The sequence below is a fragment of the Apteryx mantelli genome, chromosome 2, assembly GCF_036417845.1.
Source record: "Apteryx mantelli isolate bAptMan1 chromosome 2, bAptMan1.hap1, whole genome shotgun sequence".
In the NCBI taxonomy this organism is placed as follows: domain Eukaryota; kingdom Metazoa; phylum Chordata; class Aves; order Apterygiformes; family Apterygidae; genus Apteryx; species Apteryx mantelli.
In genome coordinates this window covers 86,208,219-86,235,120 of record NC_089979.1, presented here as the reverse complement: position 1 = coordinate 86,235,120, position 26,902 = coordinate 86,208,219, and the positions used below count along the sequence as shown (strand labels likewise).

Below are 26,902 nucleotides of genomic sequence, written 5' to 3'. Positions count from 1 at the left end.
TGGATGATATTTTCTAACAAACTAAAGAACTGAATTTTGAAGTAATCAGGAGGGCACATTGTTAATCCTAAAGAGGGAAAGCTGCTGCTAAAAAATTTAGGCATGCCTAAATTATGGAACCATTATGTGTTTGATACACTTCTTGTAATTCCACTTGTCAATGGAACAGTACTTCATATACAAAGCTGAGAAATAAAAACTATGAACATATACAGATTCCTGAACGAATTCAAAGTGAAATTGCATCTTACATGGATGTCTTATTCAAAATCAAAATTACCTAATGCAAACTTTCAGTTTTCAGTCATTTTTGCTGTTCATCATGTAACAAGGAAATTATCTCTGAAGTTAACTTCACACCATGTTAAAAAGTACATCTTCTCCAAAGCCAAAAAAAATACATCTTCAGCAACTTACCATCAAATGCAGTCAAATGAGTAACATTTCTTTTGAACTGAAAAGTCTTTGTATGCTATATCCATAGTTTATTTTTTAAAGTCCAATCAGTTGATTTTGCAGCACTGAATCAACATGTATGTTTTCTACAGAAAGATGTAATAAATCCTTAATATTTTACCATTGTTACCTTACAGCGTTTTTGTGGCAGCAAAAAATCCTTTGCAAACAAATATTGATTGGTATCCATGGTAAAGGAAAATGAACATAACAGGTATTTAAATGCATTCCACAGTTCTCACCATAAAAAGTACCCATAACAACTGTGACCTTCCTTCAGTATTTGTATAACTTGACAGATTAATCATTAGAAAGTGGAATATATTTTTGGAAAAATTAGTCAAAATAATTGCTGCCCCAATTAATATGCAAAATGGCTCATCGCACTGTCTATAAAGCAACTATTGTCTTGCCAACAAGCTGCATACAGTATGCTTATGGATCACACCTTCTCTAAAGTGCAAGACTACTTTGTAAGCGAGGATCAGTTAATACAAGAGTAGGGGGGGAAACTACAGTAACTCTAGAATCTTCCAATTCTTATACTTTTAAATATCTTTTTCAACACAGTGTTTAACATAAGATAGCATAGCTCTGAGTCACTGTAGCATGAATATTTTTAAATCTTAAGAAACTCTTTACAGAGCTCTGTGCTCACTTCCTAATGTTGGAAACGTTCCATGGCTCAGTGGAATGAAACAAGGGCATTTGGAATTTTTCTCTTCTTCCCAATCTGTACGTCCAGCAGTTGTAAAAATATCCATTATTTAACACTGTATAACACTAAGAGAAATGTGATCATATCTAAAACAGAAAATAAGTTACTACACATTAGGGGATTCTCAAGGGAAACAAGAACTGTCCAGCAGAACAGCACAAAAAGTAGAATTAATCATGTAAAAAAGAAATTACCAACAGTGATGTAACAGGGAAATTGATTAGAAGTTGATTAAACTAAAATGCATAGTTAATTCTTTGATATGCATATAAAAGCCATCTTCATGAATTTCAAAATAAGTGCATTCTTTTGAAACTTTTCATGCTTACAGATGGTGTCAGCTGACACTTTCATACTGTTGGTTGTTTTATTTCATACATAAAATCATAGTGATGGGATGAGATGCATTTTGGAGTTTACTTCTTGTTAAAATAAATGTGAAATGTGTTTGACACTTTTGCTCTGACTAATGCATCCTATAAAGGAAAAGAGTGAGGTCACAAAGATATGTCACGTAGATGTAACCAAGCTACTTCAGGAACTGGAAGTGTTAAAGCTGTAAGATGAGGTGAACTAAATAGAGACTTCCAAATACTCAGGCTAGTTCAAATAGATCCACATGACACTACACTGTGCTTTATAATCACACCCTAAGTGTTAGCCATCTGTTTAAAACAACATTTTACAGATACCAACTTTAAATTTTCTGAAATGTTAAAATCTCAAGCAAAATACACATTTGAAATCATGATTTAATTAGTATCTGTAGAACTGAAATGTTTCAGAAAATGATGTAATGAAAGGAATAGTGTTAAAAACTAAAAATTGCCAGATCATGAAATCAGAAATGCTTCTCAATGAGAATTTAACCACTGCTTCATAGAAATAGCCTGAAGATATCTTGTACAGACACGAGCCAATTAATAATTACAAGCAATACTATCTGAAATCAACAAACACTTAAGAGGATAAAATTCAGCAACATGAAGGTGCGAGAAAATATATTATTGACATTTATTTAGACTAGAGGTGAAAACTGGAAATGTCCTTATGAAATACTGAGTAGTTGCAAAATTTATTCCTGTAAATTAGATGAACTGGATCAACTGAAAATTTCCTTGGGCATTAAATAAATTTTGATAGGATTAAGAATAAAAGGGATGTGGAATGGGAATACTATGAATTTATGATTCTTATTTTAACCTATTTCCCTGTCTCAAACTACCTAAAAGTTTGTTGAGGATTCAGGAATGCTCAGGATCAGGCACCATTCTCTAGCAAGAATTTACCAAATCTGCCTGAGTTGAACAGGTTCCTACACTCCAAGCATTGTGGCCTTCCAAGAGCTGGTGTAACAGCAGGAATTTCACACCATCTTGAAGCTGCTCTAAATTGTTCTAGAGGATCCGTCCAGCAGATCACAGATCAAGATTCTGTAGAGGTTGATTTGGCTTTCAAATTTTATGTCAACACTCTCTCAGATGCATTCACTTGGCTGAGGAAATGAGCAAACTGATACTCTTTTCCAGTTAATGTACTTTATAGGATAGTGATGTGTAGTAAGAACACCTGCGGAAGATCTGGCGAGGAGTCAGTGACTGGCAGAGTACGTGGTAGCAACCCCAGCGTGTGAAACTACACACTGACCAAATTCCCATCAGGGCCAGGCATGCATATTCCCTTTTGTCAGCAATGTCTAGCTGCTTCCCGGGCAGTAGCTACTCAAGGTTAGCACAGCTGAGATAAGGAAACAGTTCTACTAGATTTAAGGGGCCTTTACGAACAACGAGTCGTGTCCCGCCTGTGCGTCCAACCCACGTGTCCGACCCATACCTCCAGCAGCCTCCCATCAGTGACCCCTCCTCGTGGTTCCCGGGGCTCCCCGTGCAGTCTGTTGTGTAAGTCCTTTATTTAATCTATCCTGTTTAACCCCTTATGAACCTTGAGTGTCTCTCTCCACTGGTATCTGACCCTCTCTTGCCTGCCTTGTGGTCACATGATATCACTTTGCAAAGCTTTAATCTATGCTAATTGAAACATAGTTCAAATACATATAAACAATCTTCATTTTTCTTTCAATATATTATATGGCTTTTCTGTCATCATAATACAAAACCAACTTATTGATTTCTAGAACACTTTACTTCTCTTCCAATTAGCCTACTGGCAACCTATAAGGCTGTTTTACCTATAAGGCTCAGAAAAGCAACTTCTCTGCCTGAATGTCTCCAAAAGAGAAACATGACAGTATACAGTGCAACTCAGCAAGCATGTTATTCACTTTATTAATAAGCACATTATTCAATTTATTTTAATTATTAATCTATTCTAGAGATAATTTTGAATTACTTGTCTAGGGTACAATGTCCTCTAGAACAATAGAAATTAAGTTACTTGAAAAGAAGGGGAGGAGAGGCATAATACTGGGCTAATAAAGTGAGAAATAAGAGTAAATATTTGGCATGATTGCTGTTTGTTTATCCAAGGTATAGTTTTAGTGACATGAGGATAAATACTGCTTGGTGATGAACCAACAGATGCATTCATTCATACAACATAGCTCACACACTGACTCCTTTGGCTATCTACTAGCAAGCTGATAAACATAGCAACTGATTGCCTTAATGTAAAATGCTGCCATATCCTAACTATATATATATAAAGTTCTCTTGTACCTAAAACTACATAAATGCTCGGTCATGAGCCAAATTGCTGAGATATGGAAGATAAGTGGACAGTGAGGCGGCCTCAAAGGGTGATGATTATCAGCATAAAATTCAATTGGCAGCCGATTAGTAGTAGCATCCCTCAGAGGTCAATATTGGGGTCAATACTATTTAATGTTTTTACTAATAAACTAAATAAGCAGCATGCACTCACGGCATGCTTGTGGATGACACCTACTGGGTGGGAGCAGCCAGTACAAAGGAGGGCAGGGTGACTATTCAGAAGAACCTGAACAGGCTGGAGAGATGGGTCAACAGGAACCTCACGGAGTTCAGTAAGGCAAATACAAAGTCCTGCACCTGTAGAGGAATAACCCCATGAACTAGTACCAGGTGGGTCTGACTGGCTAGAAAGCAGCTGTGCAGAAAAGGACCTGGGAATCCTCATGGACAACAGGTTGACCATGCACCAGCAATGCACCCTTGCAGGTCCAGTGAAGTGATCCTTCCCCTCTATTCTGCACTTGTGAGACCACAATCTGGAGTGCTGTGTCCTGTGATGGGCTCCCCACTACATAAAAGACACTGATATACTTGAGCAAGTCCAGTGGAGGGCTACTAAAATGGCCACAGAGTAAACGACGTATGAGGAGAGGCTGAGAGAGCTGGGTTTGTTTAGCCTTAAGAAGAGAAGGCTCAGTGAAGATTTTATTGCTGTCTGTAACTACCTCATGGGAAGGTGCAGACATGTCAGAGACAGTCATTCCTCAGAGTTTCATCATGGGAGGATGACAGCCAACAGTTACAAGCTGGAACACAGTCAATGCCAACTCAATAAAAGATTTTTTTATTTTTTTTTAACAAGAGGGTGGTCAAACACTTGGAGCATGCTGTCCAGAGAGTTGTAGGATCTGAAACCTTGGAGATATTCAAAACCTGAGTAGACAAGACCCTCAGCAACCTCATCTAACTGAAATTGCTTTAAGCAGGGGTTTGGGTCATATGACCTTCTGGAGGTCCTACATGATTCCATGTTTCTGTGGTTCATGAAATTATGCCTCAGGTTTTACCGCAAGTTATCTCTGACAAAATATAGTGCAGCTTCAATTGTGAACTGTGCTCAGTCTTGGTAGGTGGTTTTCTGCTGTGAAGTTATTCTTCATTAACACAGATGCTGATTTGCTTTACATGTAAGACATGATTTTGGATTTTCTTTTGAGACGGCAGCTTTTTAGAAGTTCATTTCTCACAATCTTTCTTCGATAGTTGTTACATAGCCATCTTCCTTCAACTATGATTACTTTGAATATAATAAATCTGATTTGTGGTTGTTATGAAGCCAGTAACTTCCACATTTCCAGCAGCTCAGTCAAGGAATTTCACTGTCAAGACCTTTATTCTGAATATTCTTTCTGATGACAATATCCCTTTCATACCACCAAACTAAGGAAGAAATTTTTAAGATAAGTAAATTTGGCTTTTCTTCACTGCCAAAAAAACCTCTTTTGCATTTTCTAGAAAAATATTTGAACTTTAGGTGAAGTCTTTGCATATTTGCAAATATTAATATAACTGACATTAAAGTAATCTTCAAAACTTAGACAGTCTGCTTGCCTTAAAACTTTGGAGAATATAGTACTCTTGGGCCAATTTTAGGAAAAACGTCCTTCTTAGAGGCCACAAACCTATTTAGCTGGAAGAAGACTTGTGCATCCCCACACCCCTGTTTTTTACATCACAGTGCAAACTTTGTGAGTTATGTTTATGATTAAGATTATAATCAGTGACAAGTTTCATTCATGTTCCCTGCAACTTTGCCTTTACAGAGAGTAACTAAAAGTACCCGAGAAATTTCTGGATAATTTTCAGAATTTAAAAGTATTCTGACTTGTAAAAAGTGTGAACTTTATGCCACTCATGGGTAAAATGCAAACAGAAAGAAAGCTGGATTTCCTGGATTTTCAGATTCAGTATTTTCCTGTAGGTATTGAATACCCGACTATGCATTTCCTGTGCAAATGGTGTGGGAAAAACAACATATGCACTCCATAATCATCACTAATGAGCAACTTAATGGTTGGGCTTGATCTGCAGCAGCCTCTAGAGCTGTGCTGTGTTGAGCATATTCTATGCCATTTACTCGGGGACTCAGGCTACATCTTTCAGCTTGGGTCAGCAGAGGGCAACAGCAACACTTGTAAAGAGAATCTGCTCCATTTGGACTGTTTTTTCCTGGAGTTAGCACAGCTTGGATTGTGTTCCCATTGGGGGTTAGCTTCATAACGGACACGAAAATGAAAGCCATTCTGAGGTACATCTCTTACAGTGGATAGGCCCTAATCCTACTTCTCCACTCAGAAAAACAAAAAAAACCCCAAACCATTACTGCCTCATTTTGATCCCTTATGGAAACAAACAAACAAACAAACAAACAAACATTTATTTCTACCACAGAACCTTTCAAAATGGTTTTATTTTGATACGTATGATATATATGGTGAGTAATCTATCCTGTACATAGAAATCCTCATAGACAATACTCAATTAAGTGAAATATAAAGCACTGCTAGATTTCACGCTACTCTAAGGAGTAAAGTTGAAGTACAAAGCTGACACTAAAGCCAATTATACAAAATGAACATTTTCTAGAAATATGTAGTCAGACTTGAATATAAATGTATTTTTGGCTGTCCAAGCTGCCCTTTATACTTGAATTCCATGAACAATTGTGTGATCAACTTTTAGTATCATGAATGATTGTTGGAGAAGAGTTTTTAAACCGCATACTTAAATACTCTCTTATTACAGTTACTTCGTTTAATTTTTACAGAAGATATCTGATTGTGGGAATTGCTCTTTTCCTGTCCAGGAAACAGAATATCATGAAACCTATTATATGATCAAACAACATTAAAAAACTTATGTCAGATTTCAATTACTGAAAAGTAAACTATAGCGTAAGTGATAAATAAAACAATTTGTTAGATTTAACTTCAAATGCTGTGCAAATATTTGTCTGCTCACAGACAAAGTAGAAAAAGAAGACAATTAATCAAACAAATCACTTTCAACAATATTTGCTCAGTCCATAGAAGCATGCACTCAAAGATACCTATACTTCATTTCTTATCTCTTAACTCTCTTAGGCACTTAATGAACATCATCCTTTCTTAAGTCCTGTACTCCTCATCTCATATGTTCATGTCTTAAGGCACACCACAGATTACTGATTGCTTCTAGCATGTTAGAAAGGTACAGCCTAGGAGAAATTTTAGAAATCATTCAGATCACTGAGGCTTGTCCCTTTCAATAGTCAATTTTCTCAGGACATTATTGATGTAAACTGTTTTTTAAACAGCCCATCGTCCTTGTTTCAGCAACCTCGCTAGGCAGGTGACTCCAAATACTTCTGAGGAATCAAAACCCACCATGCATCCCTTATGTTTAAGACTATCAGCTGTTGTGTCTTAGCCTCACACATTCAAGTTACACACTCTTACCACGTAATACAAGCATGTAATAAGCATTTTTCTCCCTTTAGATGGGCTTCTGGCTGACAAAGTCAGAAAAAAACTCATGCTCTGAAAACTGACAAAAATGGAAGCTTGCTAGTTCATATTTACCTACTGTATGCTCAGTTTCTGATATGAAACTTTAGCCATTTTTAAATAAAGAACAATTAAGGTCAGGGGGATTGGAGATTTACTTGTGATGATTCCCTGTAAAGCCAGAAAATCAGTTCACTGAACACTAACCACACACACAAAGGAAATGTCACTCACTGATCATTCATTTTGAAACCTGAGCATACGTTTTATAAACACAATTAACTGGAATAATTCTCCAGCATTAAGAACAAAGGAGTAGCAAAATACCCAATAGCATTAATTATGCAGTGTGACTATAATGTAAATATGTACTATATCCAAATTTTAATGGCAGTTTTGTTTATCAAAGAATGCAGATCCTAAAATTTATGTTATAAAAGCTCTAATGGTTCTCATGATCTGCACTGTTAGTTTTTTTACAGATCTGCACTGTTAGTTTTTTTACAGTAATCTTAAACACAATATTCTTACCAAAAAATCTTTCTACCTTTCTTTCCCTATGTATATAACTAAAAATCTGATTAATGTAGATACCTTTATCATTTTAAAAGTCTGTACTGAAATACTATTTACATCTGATCAGCATCACCAGCTACAATTTCTAGGTTACAAGTAATTAGTTCTAGGTCTTTTTTTTACACTAAAGTTCACCTGCCATTTAAGAACTCTTAACAATACACTGAAATGCTCTGGATTAATCTTGACGTCCAAAGTTCGTTAAGATTAGTATGTTGGTCAAGAATTCACTTTTTTTTCAGAAAACTCTCAATTTTAACCACAGATGTTTTAAGAACACAGCAAACGGAAAACTCTATGAACAATGCTCAGATCTTCTCACGAAACTCTACCCTTTCATTCTCATTATGTTGGTTCAACTTTCATAACAGAACAAAAAATAAGCTACATATGATTTTTAAGTAATATCTGCTTCAGGCATAAAATAAATTAATGGAGGCTGTTGTATTTCCCTATCACCCATGAACATCTCATTTCCCCTGGCATGAACATATACGTTACTTATTTCATCTTTTAACGAGATATTAGTAATTGCGTTTCAGCAGAGTGATCAAGCACTTCAGACTCATCCTGTCTGAGTCTATTGTTTACACAAAGAGCTAGTTCTGTACCTAGCTTTGTATAACCACTAAGAAGGAAAAAGGGTCCTCCCACAACCCTGGAAAAAAATTATCAAATAACATGATTTTCATATGTATGTCTTTGGAGATCTTGGAATGCACATATGAAGACAATTGTTGGTAATGTCAAAGACTTGAAATGTTCTTGGATGCAACATGTAAACTAAAATTCTAGAAAAATGTATCCTAAATTGTGAGCCACCTGCAGGAGCAAGCACTGAGTATGGTAGTACAAAAAATTCAACTGTGCCACACAGAAATGATAAAAATGACAATAAAATAACATTTCCAGGCTGGGTAACCTTGATTCTGAAGAAAGAAAACACAGTATTTAGGACACGAAGGAATAAATCTTCTGCAGAACAGAAATATTAGGGTTCTTTGGAAGTCAGGCTTGAAATCAACTTTCTACATGTCCCTATAAGAGAAAATCAGAGAAAATTCAGCAGCTGCTCATTTCCTCTGGCAGCAGCCAAGCGGTCAATCAGCAGGCAGATGGCTCTGGACTAGTCATCGGCAGTGGGGAGTGGGGGGATGCTGATGGTTAAGTGTGGGGATCACAGGAACTGGATGAACTATATGGATCTAAAACTAGGGATATGGAAAGGACCATATGGTGGCCTAATTACTAGAGGAGGTAGCTGCATTATCTACTGGTGTTGCATAGAGAGAAGACATGGGCTTTGATTTGCTGCTGTTATGGTTCTAGGACCCCTATACATGCAGTGTATGTGCACACTGCATCTTTACTGGCAACGAAATTTGCACTAAATGCCATGCCTAGATGCACACTGTGCATATGTAGAGAGCTAACTGCTGGAGAACCTTCCTGTCCACATTGTAAGATCTATGTTTTAAAAGAGTGTGAACAGCAGATATGCTTAATTAGCTAATGATGAGTTATATTAACAAGGCTGGGTAGTAGGTACAGAGTAGACACCTTATTAGCATAGAGCAGAATTAACATGTTTGCTTCTGGGAGCTTGTTTTGGCAGAGCTAACTTGAGTACCTTCATACAATACTGCCATTTAAATATGGCTGCATACTTTTCATAAAATGACTTGCAAAAAAAGCGAGGTCAAACAAATCATGAACATACATAAACATCACCTTACTTGTATGCAATGCCATGAAACAACCAAGCTGCAACAATCAAGCTTTATAAAAAAAGTTGTTTTAAGCCATAAATTGTATTTAAATTCTTCTTTATTCTCAAGTACTCAGCTAGATGTTTCAAACAACAAAATCTGCAAATAGGCTATCAGAGAGAGCATTTCCTTGTAAAATTAAGCTCTAACCACAACAATAACTAAAGATCTCCTATATACTGTCCAGAATGTAATCACTAGCACTTGAAGTACAAAACATGTCAGTGGAAGCATCTGCCTACTGTGATGATCTTGATGCAATCAGAATCTATTCATCCTAAACAAAGCACAACATGCAAAACCTATTCATCCTAAACAAGACCATAGAGAATTAATGAAAGAACAGCAAACAGACAATTCTTATGTAACTCAGTAGACAGAACATTTTCTATCAGACTACAGAAAGAAATGTATATCTATGAAATTAGGGCCCACAATCATCAGTCAAGTAGATCCACCAGTGATAAAACTAGCATGAGCTGGGAGATGCTGATTATTGAAGAGCAAAGATCTTTCTATGCAGAGCACTGTCTGTCAGCTTACATATACATATATCATTTATAACTGGACACCCTAAAGAAAGGAAGCTTGTGGTGATGAAGAAAGATAAATTAGTAGTGTACAAAATGCACTGAAGTCATTGATAGGCAAAATGTATTTGAAGTTTCAGATTATCCTCTTCGTGAATTCACAATCACGTGCCTTCTCCTGGGACATACTACTGTGTTTTGCAAGCAGAATTTTTAAACTATATTCCTTATTTCAGAGGTTATTGTTACCATGTATTCAACTCTCTTCCAGAACTGCAGCTATCAGACTGATAAATTTATGCACTAATGTTTCTTCTTCTTAGTCTTTTTGGTATTTTGGAAAACTGCAGCTCTTTTTTTTTTTAGTAATCTCTTTGAAAGAACATCAGCTATATTTTGAATGGACACAGAAAAAACACAGTAAATTCATTTAAGCAGATATATTTATCTCATCTACTTTTATGTTTTAATTAGATTTTTACAGTGTTTCTTCAAATGTCATAAGAGGGAGAAATCCCACAAACCTTAGTCCATATGCATCTTTAATGAGCATCTATCTTCAAAGACTAAAAAGATTCGATCTTTCAAATATATACAGCAAAGCATACTTCTAAATAAAAGAAATAATAAAAGTGCTCACCAGACGTGCTTTCCAACATGTTCTGAAGTGAAGCACTCCCACAGGTAGATTCAGATTCATAATTCACAAGTATGGCCATTCATAAAAGAAAACTAATCAAAAGGGAGCCTGAGGTATAGCTGAGACTCAGTGTTTCCCGAGGGATCTACACTGGATACATGCAATTTTGGCTAGCACTTCCCTTGAACTCAATTCTGAATGTGACAAACCTCAGTAAGTCTCATTTAGCATACCATCTAATGAGGAAATTGAGGAGAAAGTTAACTCAAAATCATGACATACAAAGAAAAGAGAAGAAAAATAAACACTGAAATTATTTTTATTAGTGTAATGTTCATGTGTTATTTTAATAGTTCACAATGCTGAGATTGCCTGATTTTACATCATCTGTGATGGTTCTGTACTAGTAACATATGTCTGCTTGCAAAGTGTTTCAGTTACACTTGTTGAAAAGGAGTAAAGAAGTAATGTAATAGCCATAGATATGGTATGTGATTCCTATATTAGGAAAAACAGAGCAAGTGTTTGTACTCTACCATACTTGTTCTAGGTATAATATTTTCTGAAATAACACTTTCCGAAAAATTTATGGTTCCCAAATACTTTTTTTTACTTTTGCTTTATTAAAAAAAGTTTTCATTAAAAGTAAAAAGAAATTCTGGTGTTTTCAACGTTATTTTTGCAATTATTAGACTCCCTTAAAATGTACAGAAATAATTTGAAAATTATGTACTTTTTCCATTTCTGAATAAATATTAATGCAGATAAAGGAATTTATGTGCCAATGTACATTTCTGCTTGCCAGTCAGTTTAATATCCAAACACTTCCACTCAAAATAAATGGTGTAAGCTGGTATATATGGATCTGTTTTGACTTTATTTTGTCCTTGAATTTGCAGAAAAATCAGGATATTTTTCCTAGTTTAACTATATGTTATATTTGTTCAAATATATGCCTTATCTTTTGCCTTTCCAATAGTTAGCAAGTATTAAATATTGTGATGGATGCAATAACAATGCTGTGGAATATAAAACCAAATATACTTTATTTAAGGCAATGTTCCAAAGGCTTTATGTTTTTTATGTGTTCGTGAGGCACAGAAAAAATATTCATTTCTGCATTTATAATGAGCCTTCTTACTGCTTGACCAGATTTTACATAATGTGTATTGCCAGGGAGCTTTGTTTTTCCCTGGAGCTTTGTGATCTTTACTATTGTTTATAAATCTTCTCATTCAAACAGCTTAATGTATTTCCCTGCGGATGTACCTCTAGCTACTAGTCCATTATGTTCTACAAGGGCTCAAACAATGTCTGAGTCCAGATTACAATATTCTTATTGGCCTTGAGCCAATCTGCAAAGGGAAGAAAGTTTAGCTATGCGATTTCATTCTGAAAAGAGTTTTAAAGAAATTGTTGATTGAATTCATAATTCCTAAAAGACTCTGGCTCATGTCAGATCAGTGTGCACACAATGAGCTGGGTACAAATGAATTAGTCCTATTAGCGCCCATATTAGGATATTCTAATACGAGTATTCTCGCTTATACTTTTCATATACACATGTGAGAACATTCAGTTTGACATCAGCATCTACAAATCATTTAATTAGGATAAAGGTAGACTTCACTGTAGGCCTACAAGAGTGAGCAGCAGCAAAGGTTTTGACTGTTTGTAAGGCAAAAAGTAATCCTAAAAGTTTGCATGGGTGTAAGAGAAACAGAAAATGAATCTGACAGATGTGTATGGAAGCGGCCAAATGAATGACAGATTCAATCTTTTAATGTGTCACCTTTTGTTGTTTTGTATCAAGGGAACAATACAATTCACTTACTGGATCAAAATCATATTGTCATGCAGTTTTTGAAATTCTAAAAGGAATGCAGAATAACCCACATATGACAAAAGTATTCCTTTGTCATGCATCTCATTGTTACTCAGTTTTTAATTAAATGGTTTTAATACCCTACTTATGCTATATCTGCATTCCGAGCTTCACCTGAAAACACTGGAAAATCAAAAAATATTGGTGAATACAAACTCTTTCCCAGTTGCCTTCTCCCAGCGAATTTGAACACTAATGGGATTTCACTAATAACTGCTTACTTCACTGAAAATCAACACAATTTTCAAATCAATTATATAGTGAAATTGTACATACTCTGAGGAAACCTGGGTGGGTTGTCATTGACATCAGTGAGTGTGATATTTACAGTTGTTGACCCTGACAGCCCTCCGACCTGCCCAGCCATATCTTTGGCTTGAATGACAACGGAATAATGCTCTCTGGCTTCCCTGTCCATGTTGTGCAAGGCAGTCCTGATGACTCCTGTGGTGGGAAGAAAAAAAAAACAACAGAAAAATCAGGGTTAGCTTCTTATGGCAAAGGAAAGGGCTGGGTATAACCTTTCTTTTCAGGAAAGGTGGGGTGTGAGAGATTTTCTGAAAATGCAAAGCTTTTCTACAAAAAAAATAAGCTGTTTCTGGCTGATATTCAGAATTATAAACCAAGTGGTGACCTCCTGTGTGCAAACAACTAATGAATAATGGATTGCATACCACACTACACAGAGATGCTTGAGAGTGCTCCACTGTTTTTTTTTTAATATAACACTGCCAGATGCTGCAGGGTAGTCAACTTGCTTGAGGATATGAAGAAATTAAAATAATCTATATTACAATATATATAATGATACACTAATAAATATTTAATCCAACTTATATAACATTGCTAGCCAAAAGCTACCCTGCCAAAAGTCCAGTGTTTTCTGATACATGATAATTGTTTAAATATCTGCTTTACAGAAATATTAATGAATGGGAATTCATGCCTCACTGAAGAAGCCTGATTCCTTTATTTTAACAAAAGAAAAGTTATTTCCTGAACACAATGTGGTATTCCTCTTAAAACTACCTAAAAATTAGATTTTCTTATTTGATAAATCTCAATCACATATGTTTCTATTCATAAGTGTTACTTACCTAATACTTGTCTGCAATGTGAAAGATAAGCTTTTATTCTTTTTACTACTTTATCCAGAGAAAATAAAATTAAAACTGAGTGATTCTATTTATTTTTATGCATCATCATCAGAAACATTTCCTCACATTTAATCAATTACACATGCACAAGCAAAGATTACAGTAAGGGTGCCATAATCACCTCTGTGGGCTGAGTTTCAGCTATGGAACTCTTTTTTGCTCATGATGATGGCTGCAAAAAAACCTCCTGCTGATTTCTTTGATCAAAGGCTGACAGGAACCTCATCAAGTTTAACAAAGGGAAGCACAGAGTCCTGCACCTGCAGAGGAACAGCTCCATGCACCAGTACAGGCTGGGGGCCAACCAGCTGGAAAGCAGCTGTGCAGGAAAGCACCTGGGGGTCCTGGTGGACAAGGTGACCATGGGCCAGCGATGTGCACTTGTGGCAAATAAGACCAACTGCGTCCTGGTCTGCATTAGCAAGAGTGTTCCCAGCAGATCCAGTGAAGTGATCCTTCCCCTCTACTCAGTACTTGTGAGACCCCATCTGGAGTAGTGTCCTGTGCTGGGCTCCCCACTACATAAGAGACATGGACATACTGGAGCAAGTCCAGTGACTAAGACGGTCACAAAGCAAATGACATACAAGGAGAGGCTGAGAGAGCTAGGCCTGTAGATGGCAGAGAAGAAACCTTAGTGCTGTCTACAACTACCACATGGAAGGGTGTAGAGAAGACAGAATCAGATTCTTCTGGGAGGTGCATGGTGATAGGATCAGATGCAATTGGCACAATTCAGAATACGGGAAATTCCACTCAAATATGAGGAAAAAAAATCATAGTGAGAGTAATCAAACAGTGGAAGAGGCTGTCCAGAGAGGTGGTGGGGTCTCCATCCTTGGAGACATTCAAAATGTGACTAGACAAGGCACTCAGCAAGCTGATCTTACTGGACTTCTTTGAGCAGGGGGTAGGTCCCTTCTGACCTAAACTATTTTACGGTTTATAGGGGTGAATGTCAGGAAAACAAATACCCTTTTTTCTTTATAATTTTATAAGTTAATATCAGTATCATATATCACTTTCCAATTAAACCAAAATTCTCATAATTTTTAAAGTATTTGAAACAAATATAGAAATAAAATAAAAAAAACCCAGAAAAATACAGTTAAACACTGTTAAATAAAAAAAATGAAAAATATGTGAAATGTTACATTTATTAACAGTAAACTCTCAAAAATCTAAATTTTTAGCATAACTTAGTTTTGAACTCTTAAACTGAGTGGTTGTTTTAACTGGTAAGAGAATAGAGCATAGCATGATCAAATTTTGCTTCTGGGAAAATTTTAAACATGTAATAGCCATTAAAAAAAATCAGCTTAAGAGAAGGAGTCTTGATCTTCTAGGCAATCTGCTGTACTGTATGGTTCCCAAAGTCTGTGATTCACACAATATCAGATGATCCAAAAATAATTTCCAGAATATTACTTTTGTTGTATTTTAAATTAATTTATTTGCATGTCTTCAATAAAACTAATGAGACATTATTACAAGAGAAATGGAGATTTTCATGTATATTATATCATTCTTTCCATCCTATTCTGAAAACAGATCACATTTATAAATAAGTGGACTATACACAAAGAATAATATTTTAAACTGTGTATGCTCCATTTTATCTCAATTTTACACTGTAAGTTCCTTTTTTTCAGAAGCTTAGATTCTGGACAAGCTGGCTAAAAATAATATACCAATGTGTTTTACTTCATCAATGTATTTTTCCTTTATACATTTAAAAATAGATTTTTTCACAAATTTCACCTTAAAAACTGAAAGTAAGCTATCCAAGCACAACATACATATTATATTAGAAAGGCATGGAGACATTTGGATAAAACTACTTTCTCATACAACTGAAATATGCAATTTCATCAAAATCAATAAGCTTCACAAAATCTGTTCTACTTCCTGAAATTTTATTTTACTGAAAAATGGGAATGTAAAAAGTCTTATATCTCAAAACGTCCTGCTTTGACATTTTTCAAATAAATTGTTTCAGTTTTTTACATTGAAATAATCTTTCATGTTGGCATTTCTTCATTCTCATTTTAACGATATAACAGAAATGAAAGTTGAAATAGAAGCCAAATTTATTGGAACTGTTCATGTTTACATACGCACATAGAGTACGGGATTTTTTTTCTTTTTAAAGCTTCTATTTCAACTGAAAACAGAACGAATTTCACAAAATGGAATATCTGTCTTCCATACAACTTTCATAATTATACTAGTCGCTAAAGTTTTTAAACTATTTCATACAGACAGAAATCTCTCTGAATTTCAATTCCTCCCTGTTTGCTCTTTGCTCCAAGGGGATACTGTACTGAATCAACTCTTCTAGAGAGTTAATAAGGATGTGTGGAACAAAGTGATTGCTAATCTCTTGCTCTCTCTCACTTGCATCACATTCTTCTTTTCAAATGAAAATGGACAAGTTTTTAATTCCAAAAACTTGAATCCAACATCTAGGATAAGAGGACTGGATTTTAAGTTTGGGGTATGCTGAAGGAAAGGAGATAAGAGAAGGTTTAGTCCTCTCTCTTTCCTCAGTTGAATATACATATATAATTCCTAAAATTACACCATCAGTATGAGCTAGGTAACACCAATGCAGATCCTAATGTTCTATCCTGGTTACTAGCAACTCCACCAATTGTTCAGGCAGCATAGCTCTAAAATCACATATAATTTCAGATTTCTCCAATCAGCCTAAAAGTTGTAAGGTAAACTTCCTTTGTTGTCTTTTCCAAGAAGATAGTATGAAATACTCTAGCAGTTCCTTTTATAGTAGGAATTGCCCCTGAGTATCTTGAGTATATTTGGCAGGGGCTCTTAAACATTACACAAGAAATAGGAAGTTCATAGAAAGGAGGACTATCTCCCTCTCTGAAACTAGGAGGAGAAGAAAACTGCCACAGGTCTTTTGAATTTAAACAAAGCCTAAATCTTGTCTCATACTTGCTAGGCATTACTGCGACCCTGGTAAGTGACTACTTTTTCAGCTATGTTTCATCTCTGTTAAGAAAGCAAGAAAAAAATACAGGGAGTACACATTATGGAGGCACCCCACCTTGTTGCTGGTGTTAGGCAAAGAATTTTTGCTGAAGTTTGATTACTGTGTGAAAAACCATGTACGTGACTTAGCACTTTGGATCTAATGGAGTGGAGGTGTGAAGGGCACCCAGCTATATATATGGACACCTGGACTGCTGAGTCCATTCATACCAAGATCCATCTTAAAATTAGGTTAGAGGTGTCCTCCTACACCTTCCTGCACCTTTCCTGTTCCTTCTACATGGAAGGCTCTCCCAGAGCATATTCTTTTTTCTAACTTCCTAATTTTTTTCAACTCTAAATCATACTAATCTGTTTTTGTGTTTTTCCATCAACTTCAGTGGCTCTTCTTTACCCTAATACATCAGTAAACAACACCCATATCTCTTTTCAGCTCTTGCTGTGGTAGGCTAAACAAATTAGGTTCTTTTAAACCTCTTTTGTGATTTAGGCCCATCATTTCCCTGATAATTCCTATAGTCTTGGACTGCACGTTTTCCAATTTGAATTTATCTTCCTTGGATATAGATCACGAGAACCCTACCTACGTTACATCACATTGTTTATTCATCTGCAATTGATTGACTAATATACCAAGGACTTTCTCCTCCAACAACACTTCCAAATTAATGAGACTACAGTTATTGTAGATAGTCTTGTAATTAGTCCTATAACATGGCCTTTAACATTGTACTATTACATTTCATTCCATTCTTATTGCTCTTGACCTCAAAGTCATAAACTCTTCCTCTGTATTGACAATTCCTCACAACTTTTTGCCATCAGAAAATTTCATCAGCACAGTCCTGCATTTATCCTCAAAACATCACACAAAATTGACCAAGAAGAAAATTGAGGTGTCAGGCTCTGAAAAAAGATTGATATTTCTACTACTTTGGATAGTTTCTTTTCTTTCCTCTTTCCCAGCACCTTTGGATTTGAGAAAGCCCTGAAAATAATTATATTTTTGGCAAGTTCTACTTCCTTCTCTCTGAACCCATTCATGTTACTGAATCCCAATCAATTCCTGTTTTTTTCAGGTTTTCCTCTTGTAAGCTACTTCTAAACTCTGTGGCATCTAACAACGTATTATGTTGTCATTTTTAGTGTTCTGTGTAGAAACATTTTATTAGCATGTAGGAAGAGCTACAGCTAAAGGCTCGACTGTAACTGACACTGTAAAAATCAAGATTTTTTAAATTCAAGTGCAGACAATTATTAAGAAAATGTCCACCACAGCTAAGTGTTTAACTGCGTACTTATCTGGTGCATTTTAAGTAATTCATCAAAACCTTTTTTATATTCAGTAACCAATGGAGACTTTTAATTGGCTTTCTCTTACGGCCAACTTCTGCATGATGTGTCAATACAACCTTCCCAGAATAAACCACAGTTCATTTTAATGTGGTCTCCTTAGCTCAAGGGTTTCCTATTTAGTGAAAAAAAAAAAAAAGTTTCACTTTAACAACAACCTAGTTTGTTGTGTGCAAGTTAATTTTTTTGTATGGGAAATAATCATTCTGTTGTTAGACCATGAGCCTGGTCATTAGAGATTTTCTGAAGGGCCAGCAGGTCATACTAGATCCACACATACTCTAATTTCTCATGTGTCCATCTTATCATAACCACAAACACTAAACTGTTCAAATATACTTTTAAATATCTACGTAATAAACAATTATATATGTGATTTGACTAATTACTGAGGAAAACTGTTACAAAATTACTGTTACAGGAAGCACTGGAATATGTTAATTTCATTCATATTATTTTGACTTTGTGAATAAAAGTTCTATTTCTGCCACTGCTTTGATTTAGAATATGTGGTTAGCTTATTTGATTTTATTACAACCTAATGCTCTGAATATATTGTATATACTAAAATACATCTCTAAATCTAATATTATTCTACCCTGAGAGAATTAGACACATCTCCTTTAAGAGAAAGAAGTATTTTTTTGTGTGTTTTTTTGCCTTTTAGGACAAATACTGAGCAAGCACAAGTCTTAAGCATATGCATTTCTTTTTTCTTAAATTTCAAAATTAATTTCAAATTTGGAACTCCCAATGAAATCAAAGAGATTTTGACCATACTCCAAATTCTGAATGCTTCTGTAACATAGGTGTTTTTAATCTAGGCCTCTGAGTCAGATCTGCTGTATATAAAGAACATCATACATTTTGTTCCTGACCAGGACATCACTAGTCAGAACTTCACGGCTAAAAGTCAAAGAACTTCAGCAATGACACTTAGTTGTCAATTTTCTTCTATGGTCATGATTATAGTACTGAAAGACAGTATGTCCTTCTGCAAAAAGCATTACTTTCTTAAAGAGAATTATCACTGAAGTAAAATACATGAATACAACACTGAGATACAACTGTTGCAATACAACAGAAATTGCTGAAAAACAAACATTTTTTCAACAGAAAATTGTAAGAATTTGGTAAGAAAATGGTAAATAACTTGGTTAGAATACAGTGTTTCATTTGATTAAAAGCAAATGGGATTAATTGGACTGGTTATATTATAATGGATACCAATAGGAAAAAAATCTACCCAATCTGCTCTTAATAACTAAAGCCTTCTCAAAAGTCTTGATGAGTAACAGCCTGAAATTACAAAACCAAAAAAGCTAGTGCTGAAGCCTCCTGCATTAAGGAACTTGAAGAATGTGTCCCTGCCTGAGTGAAAAATACAGTAATTTACCTGGCAATTGCATGGATGCCAAATGTAATCATAGCACCTTACAATGTTTTCATAATGAAAAGCACAAAGAAATGAATTAAATGAAGACCCTTCTGCCATGCTGCCTGCCAGCGAGCAGACAAGAAACTCTAATCTGCCATATGCAATTGCTGCAAATCAAAGCAACATCTATTACAGAATGGCCATAGCAACCGGCCACCCTAGCTGAGCAAGAAGCTGTCATTCTTTTCCTTGCCAGTAGTTAAAGCAGATATATATGGATGCCTGGTTTGTCAGTTCTGTTACAGTTAATATTGCTCACAGGTTTTTAAACTACTTTTCTCTCAGTCTTTTGCAGGCTGGTTGAATCAGCAGGGCATTATCATCAGGAAAGTTTTTCTGCTGAAGTGTTTTATTTGTTCCACTGTCTTCAAATTGCTGCTACTTCCAAATCACTCTGCTCTGGAAGAAGTATTTTCTGGATTTAGTGGTAGAGGATTGCTGGTTTATACCACTGTGACTGTAGTCATTCCTGTAAACATCAACTTTGCACTTAGGCCCAGACATCTGCACCAAATGCACCAGCTAATTTAGAATCTAAACAAAACCTACTTTTTTGACACAAACCTCTTTATCTAACCACACAGTTCATTATACTGCTTGGTAAAACACTTCAAAAGAACATAACGCTTTGTAACACAAACAGCTATCCAAAATACAACTAGACAACTGCTTAAGGGGTAATAACAGCAGTCTAGGGGTATTATGCAGAAACATGTAAACTAGCAGAGACTACAGTAGCACTGGAATCAGAAGCAGCTGCAGAGTGAATCATGTACCTCAATCCTAAGCCTTGCTGACAGCCCAGGTGTTGCACTGATGTTGCTATGCTGCTTCCAAACCCAAGCTCTTTTTAGTAACGTGTGTCCGGTGTGGCACTGTATGGCTGTAAAGGCAAGGGTGTCTTTTCATTGTTCTGCTGTGCTGTATAGACATGGCACCCTATTGTCGGAGGATCTCTGTGCTGGCTGGACAGTAAACTTGAGTTTATGTGCGCATCTCCAGTGGCCTCTGGTGGGTTTTATGGCTATAACTGAACTATGGTATCTAAATATTTGTTTCTGTCTTTAAAGGTAGCAGGGAAGAGTTAATTGTGTTGGGTAAAATAGGTGTTACTGTGGTAAAGACAGGAGGGAAATATATTTTAATAGAAACAGTGGACATAAAACAGAATGAGGTCCTTCTGTCATAATAGCTTTAAAATAAAATACGGAGCCATTAGACTTAAGCTGGGCCCAGTAAGACGTACAGCATCAACTACTTAAATATTTTCAAGCCAAAGGAAACCAGCTTTCATAACCATCTACACAAAACAGGCATGAGCTAGAAAATAAGAGAACAAATGGTCTCTTTCAGCTTCCAAAAATATTTTCAGATGCTCTAAAAAAAGCCAGTGGCCGTGGACAGCAGAGTCACTGGTAGCCAGAAACCCGACTGTTCTTTTTCTATATGGCAAAGAAATTAATATTTTCTTCCAAACACATTATTATTGAACACATTACCTGGATTAAGACCTAATTAGGTACAGCTTTTGTAATTATTCAGAAACTTTAAAATTTAGACTCCTTTTAAGCAACATTCATTTCCTTTAAATGAAACCTCTAAGTGGAGATTAGAGGACATAACCTGATACATCCACAGTTAAAATACAATCTTCCAAAAACTAAGATCTTCAAGCTTAATGGTGAATTCTTTATCCAATGTTGTTACTGTGTTAAAAACCAAATGGGACCACCAGGTCTCCTCTAGAATGCAGGACATCATTAACAAAATTACAGCTGTCTTAACCCAGCAGTTTGATTATGGGTAAAGCACATCCTCCTGAAAGCATATAATTTTGTACTGAAGAGATCAAGAGGTAGAAAAAGACACCTAATTCCTTGTCAGAATATTCCACTTGTTAACCATAAAGTCAAAGATCTGCCCTTTATTTGGTGGTGTGCACTTTCAATTTCAAATCATTGACTCGTTACCCTCTTTCAGACCTTTACTTCTTGGTATTTTTCCTTATATGGATCCTATCATACTCTCACAAAGCTAACAGTCTTTTTGCTAAACTAAATAGTAAATACTTTTCACTGTAAAACCTTTACTCACACTTGTAAGTTTTATTTTTTGCTCTTTTCAGCTTTCCAAGATTAAAAAAAAAATACAATGAAACAATTACTGATATTTCAATAATGATCTCCCCTCCTTCCCTACCATCCCAGTATCAACCTCTGATGTAAATTTAAATTTCCTAAACTTTTGTGATTTTAAAAAATATATTTAAGGATTGAATAATTCCTTTTTTTGGCTCAGTACTGCTTTGGGAACTCCTTTTGTGCTGCTTTGCTTTTATATAGTTTACTGAGTCACAGTTCTCCTGGATACAATTCTACCTTCCTCAGTCACGTTGTAAATTCCTGTTCCCTCCCTGTATACTTTTGCATTTTATTGCATTAAGTGGCTCAGCTAATCAAGCAATCCAGGTTGTTCTGCCCAAATGTCCCGTTCTCATCCTTATTCATCATTCTGCAAAAATTTTATCAGCAGTAGTCCTATATATACTTTTAAATCATACATAGGTCTTATACCAATACCTGTAGAATCTGGCTGGAATCTCTTTTCCTTCATGTTGACACTGCCTTGACAAGAACTTTGTGCTATCTCTCAGTTACCCAGTTCATATCCAGTTAGTATGTGCTTTGTTGCTACTATTTATTGCTATTTATTTAATTTGAATGGCATTGTGACAATAAAGTAAATTAAAAGTCTACTACCACTATGCAGTTATCTTTATCAACATAACTTTTAATTTCATAAAAGAATGAAATCAGGTTTCTTTAACACGACCCATTTTCCATAACACCATGTTGAAAGGCATTCTTTATATTTTTATTTTTTACTGGCTAAATTCTTCCTTTCTCAGCTCTTCTGGTTTTTTTTGCCTAAGATTGCCAGCCTAATGTAACAGGTTTCATTTTGCTAGGCCTTTCAGAAAACTGGCACACATTTACATTCTGCAGATGTTCTGGAATTTCCCTAGAAATTCAGTATTTATTAAAAATGAACATTAGTGGGACCAAAACTGCATTAGCTAGGTCTTAACAAACTCAAGCTGTGAAGTCTGTTTCTTTGAAAATGATTTTCCCAGGGAGATGTGACACAGCATCTTTCTCAGCTACTGTTAAAACTGTATGGTGTAATGATCATCCGTATGTTATAAATACATGTAATTCTGCTTCTTTCCAAATACAGGATGGATCTAACTTTTTTCTGTACCATTACTAACAATGTTATCATCTTCATCTAGTCATGATCCTATCATTGCTGCATTTCCTTTTTTTTCCCCCTACCATCTAACAGCTTTCTGAAAGAGCAGCCTTCTAATCTCCATTAACTTGCCATTAGCTTCCAGTGACTTCAGATTTCTTTATCAATGTTCTCCACTTGGTAATTTCTAATTGCTATATTTTCTTAGCTGTTTGTTATTCAGGGATAATCTAACAACCTTCATGGTTTTGGGACTGAACAATGATTATTATCCTCCATGAATCTAATCCTCTTTCCAGAAGACTCAAAGTAACATTTTCTAGGTTATATCTTCAGGAAAAATATGAAAATTCTGCCAATTTTTTGAAGTGTAGATTCTGAAAAGCTTTCATAAAAGGGCTAATTTATGCTTTTCCAGAATTCATTTATCAAACTGTTATGCCCTTCTGAATATGTGTAAGTTGTTCTTTTGAAATATTAATTGTACATGATAAATTCCTATGAATTTTCAGAAAACAAAACAGAGTTAAACTTCCTTTCAGCCAAATCCCCTATCTGAGAGTTTTTGACCACTCCTAAAATTGCTTCTCTGTTTATTAAGGATTTTATTTTTCTCCAAACAAAACCCTTGGAGATGAGGAGTGGAGGACTAAAAGAAAGCATTAAAAAGATTGGCTTAAAAAAATTACTGTATCTAGTAGCAACATGCCACTATATACTAGTTCTCCTTATATATGTGCATGATAAAGTGCTCATTCAGTTTAGAACAGAGGACACTTCAATGGTCTGGCTCTGAATCATATCATTTCCCTGGAACTGAATCCTGAATCAGTGGCATTTCCACAGTTCTGAAGAAAAGTACGGTTAGGTGCAGACAGGGCTGCATGCTCAGACCCTCCAACCTGAACGATCAGATTCTAGGGGTCAAACTCTGATGCGTTCCTAACACCGCAGGAGGTGTGTCCGGCAGGTAGAGCAGCATGAGGAAAGCCTAGAGAAGTGTGATGCTCCTGCTGTGTTGAAATTTTACTTTTTTTTTGACAATTCATTTAAAAATGTATTTAAAAGCAAAGAAGATTCTGTGTCCTAATTAGAAAAAAACAAGTGGATAATCTGTTTGCTCAAAACTGATAGCAAGTGAGTGCTAGCTGTATAAACAAGTATTTACAGTAGTATGTTTAAGGTAGCTATGAAATATATCTAGATTGAGATATACAGGATTAACAGATAAGTTTACTGCTGCCTAGATATTGAGAACTTCTCCATAACAGATTATTTCTCAAGTAGGCAGGAAGGGGGAACAAGCAAATGATATGTGTATTAAGATAAGGCAAGGGCACAGAATGTTGGAAGGGAGGAAATTATTCATTAAGGGTGATTTCTTCAGAGTATGAACTTCTCAGAGATGTACTTAATCTCTGGTAAGAAGAAACAACCCTATGACAAGAGAGGAACAAAACAATTAAGTAAAAAGGGGATGTGTTAAGTAACCTCTGAACATAGCAGATGGGAATTAAGTACAGTAATCTTCTCAAAGGAAATCCCATTTGACAAGAAAGACAGAGCTTAGACCTAACTGAAAACGGCCTGCTTATATTCACAAATTTGGTAATGCTCCTCTCTTAAAATAGCAGTCATTACTATCAGTAGCAAACACTGCTTCTAATAATGCCACCTACTTATCCACATCAAAATTTATTTAATCTGTAGTTTGAATGAAAAAGACAAAATAAGAGAGCTGAAGGTTAAAGCTGCTTATATTTCACCCATAATCCGTAGCTCCTTAGTACTTCCTTCATAATGGAAAGAAAAATAAAGATGGAGTCACAGACTTAACTTCACATTTCTCACCTATCACTTATTATTAAATTAGACCTCTGTGCAAATTAAATTTAACTTTTTGTCTTCAGTAAGTATATGATAATGTATCTAAATAACTGGAGGTAATTAACACAGTTGCCCATGATGTTGAATAATACTGTGGTCTCTTTTCAAAGTGGGTCACCTTGATAATAGGGACAAAATGAGAGACAAGCATTACAGACATGAGAAAAAAGCTCTCAGGGTCAAAATGGTATCCGGATGATTGAAAACTGAACGTAACATACAGTCTTAGAAAGATTCTACATTTGAACAAAACTTCATGTGCTAATCAATTACAACTGACAGACTGTGCCTAGATAAGTCAGATATTTGCTACTAAGACAGCCTGCTTAGCCAACAGACCAAGAATGTGTTCTTTTCTCCCCATGATACTTATTACTTGCCCATGGGCATGCCACTTAACTTCAATGCCTCTGACCTATGTATAACATGTTTATGACCTTATAGTACTATTGCAGAGATTGCTAAGTGATTGTTATAAAGCATTTAGAGGACAACTTTACTCAACCCTTAAGCACGCTTCTTTGTAAATTTTAAGTGCAAGTGAAATACCATGAGATTGGTGTCAATTCGGAAAGGTGAAACACTTTTCGCATGTATAACTTAGACAGTTGAATAGCACTGAAACTATTTCTGCTTGATGAGTTATGCTTGTGGCTATGAAAGCTAATGTCTGTTCAAATCACAAGCATCAAATTGAACAATCCAAGCCCAATCAGCAAAATTTCTTCATTTTGGAAGTTGCGTTAGTACCAGATTTAGTACATCAGAGTATATAAATATATGTGACAACTACCTTACAAACTTGATCAATTGGTTTTCTTACAGGTCCTTCAACAAAAAAACCTACCAAAATAAAATATTATTGTAATATTTTCTGCAAAAACATTATAACCAACACAAATCTATAAATTCATTGAATGCTTATTACTTTTAACAAAGTACCAGTCTGTTCCCACAATGCTGCAAATAAGTTTAACCCCATCCCATAGGAAGAAAAAGTATCTTCAGAACTGCACTCCGGGTAAACAGAACGCTGACTAAGGAATCATATCACATATAGGTATTTTTGAACCCAAAAATGTGTCTGTAGTAGAATAAAGCATACCACAGCTTTCATAACTTTCTGATACACACAAGAAAAGATGTTGATGATATGTAGATAAAATATTAAGAAATCAGAGAATAAGCCTTCTTGGAGGTATCTTCACAGAGGTTATATTTTCTTTCTTAGACCCAACACCCACAAAATCTTTGTCTATTAGGTGACATAATAGATAGCTATTGACTTCTGTTGAGATTCAATCAGAATTATTGACCTGAGAGTTAAATATTGATCTAGTCAGAGAAAAGATAAATCTGTACCTGGAGGTTCAATAAATCTTAAAGTTGCTGAAAACAGAGATCTGTGTTGTTTCATTGTTACAGGTGCACTGCTACAAAGAAAACGACTACTGAATTAGCGAAGTGTTGTAGCTTGTTTAAAAAAGACCCCTCACACTATGATAAATTAAAAATCATAATAAGGTCAGACACAACATAAAATATAATCACTTCATGAGAGGAGACAATTTTATAAGTTGTTTCTCTTTTTGCTTTGACCGACTATATTATGCTGCAAGGCAGTCAGCCTGGAAGTATTAGTATCAAAACCCTCCTCATATCGAAACTGAACCTTGTCCACATTTGAAACTATTCTGCATTAGACAAAGCATGAATTTGAAAATACAAGCATTGTCCCTGAAAAGCTCTGTATGGAGACAGCTGTGTTTAGGAACAACTCCACATAAGCTTTGCCATCAACTTTGGGAAAGCCAGGACTTCGTCTCAGATCCCATAGTGAGGAAAGATACACAACTTCATGAACTAAGTCACAAGCATCACAATTTTAGATACTGCATATTACAAACTTCTATGCTGGGTACTGTGAAGAAAATATCCTTTTCCTGTCTCCTACTACTACCTACCTTTCTCAGCTACAGTCTTTAAAAAATACAATAATAGTTTTCAGGTTT

At 35.5% G+C, this 26,902-nt stretch overlaps 1 protein-coding gene across 2 annotated transcripts in view; it reads right to left on the bottom strand.

The window, feature by feature from the left end:
• CDH18 (cadherin 18) overlaps positions 1–26,902 on the bottom strand; it is a 186,081-nt gene that overhangs the window by 60,042 nt on the left and 99,137 nt on the right. For both annotated transcript variants that reach the window (XM_013952442.2, XM_067292404.1), the window contains exon 4: positions 13,065–13,232. In XM_013952442.2, the coding sequence (XP_013807896.1) occupies positions 13,065–13,232 (168 nt within the window). The remainder of the gene's footprint in view (positions 1–13,064; positions 13,233–26,902) is intronic.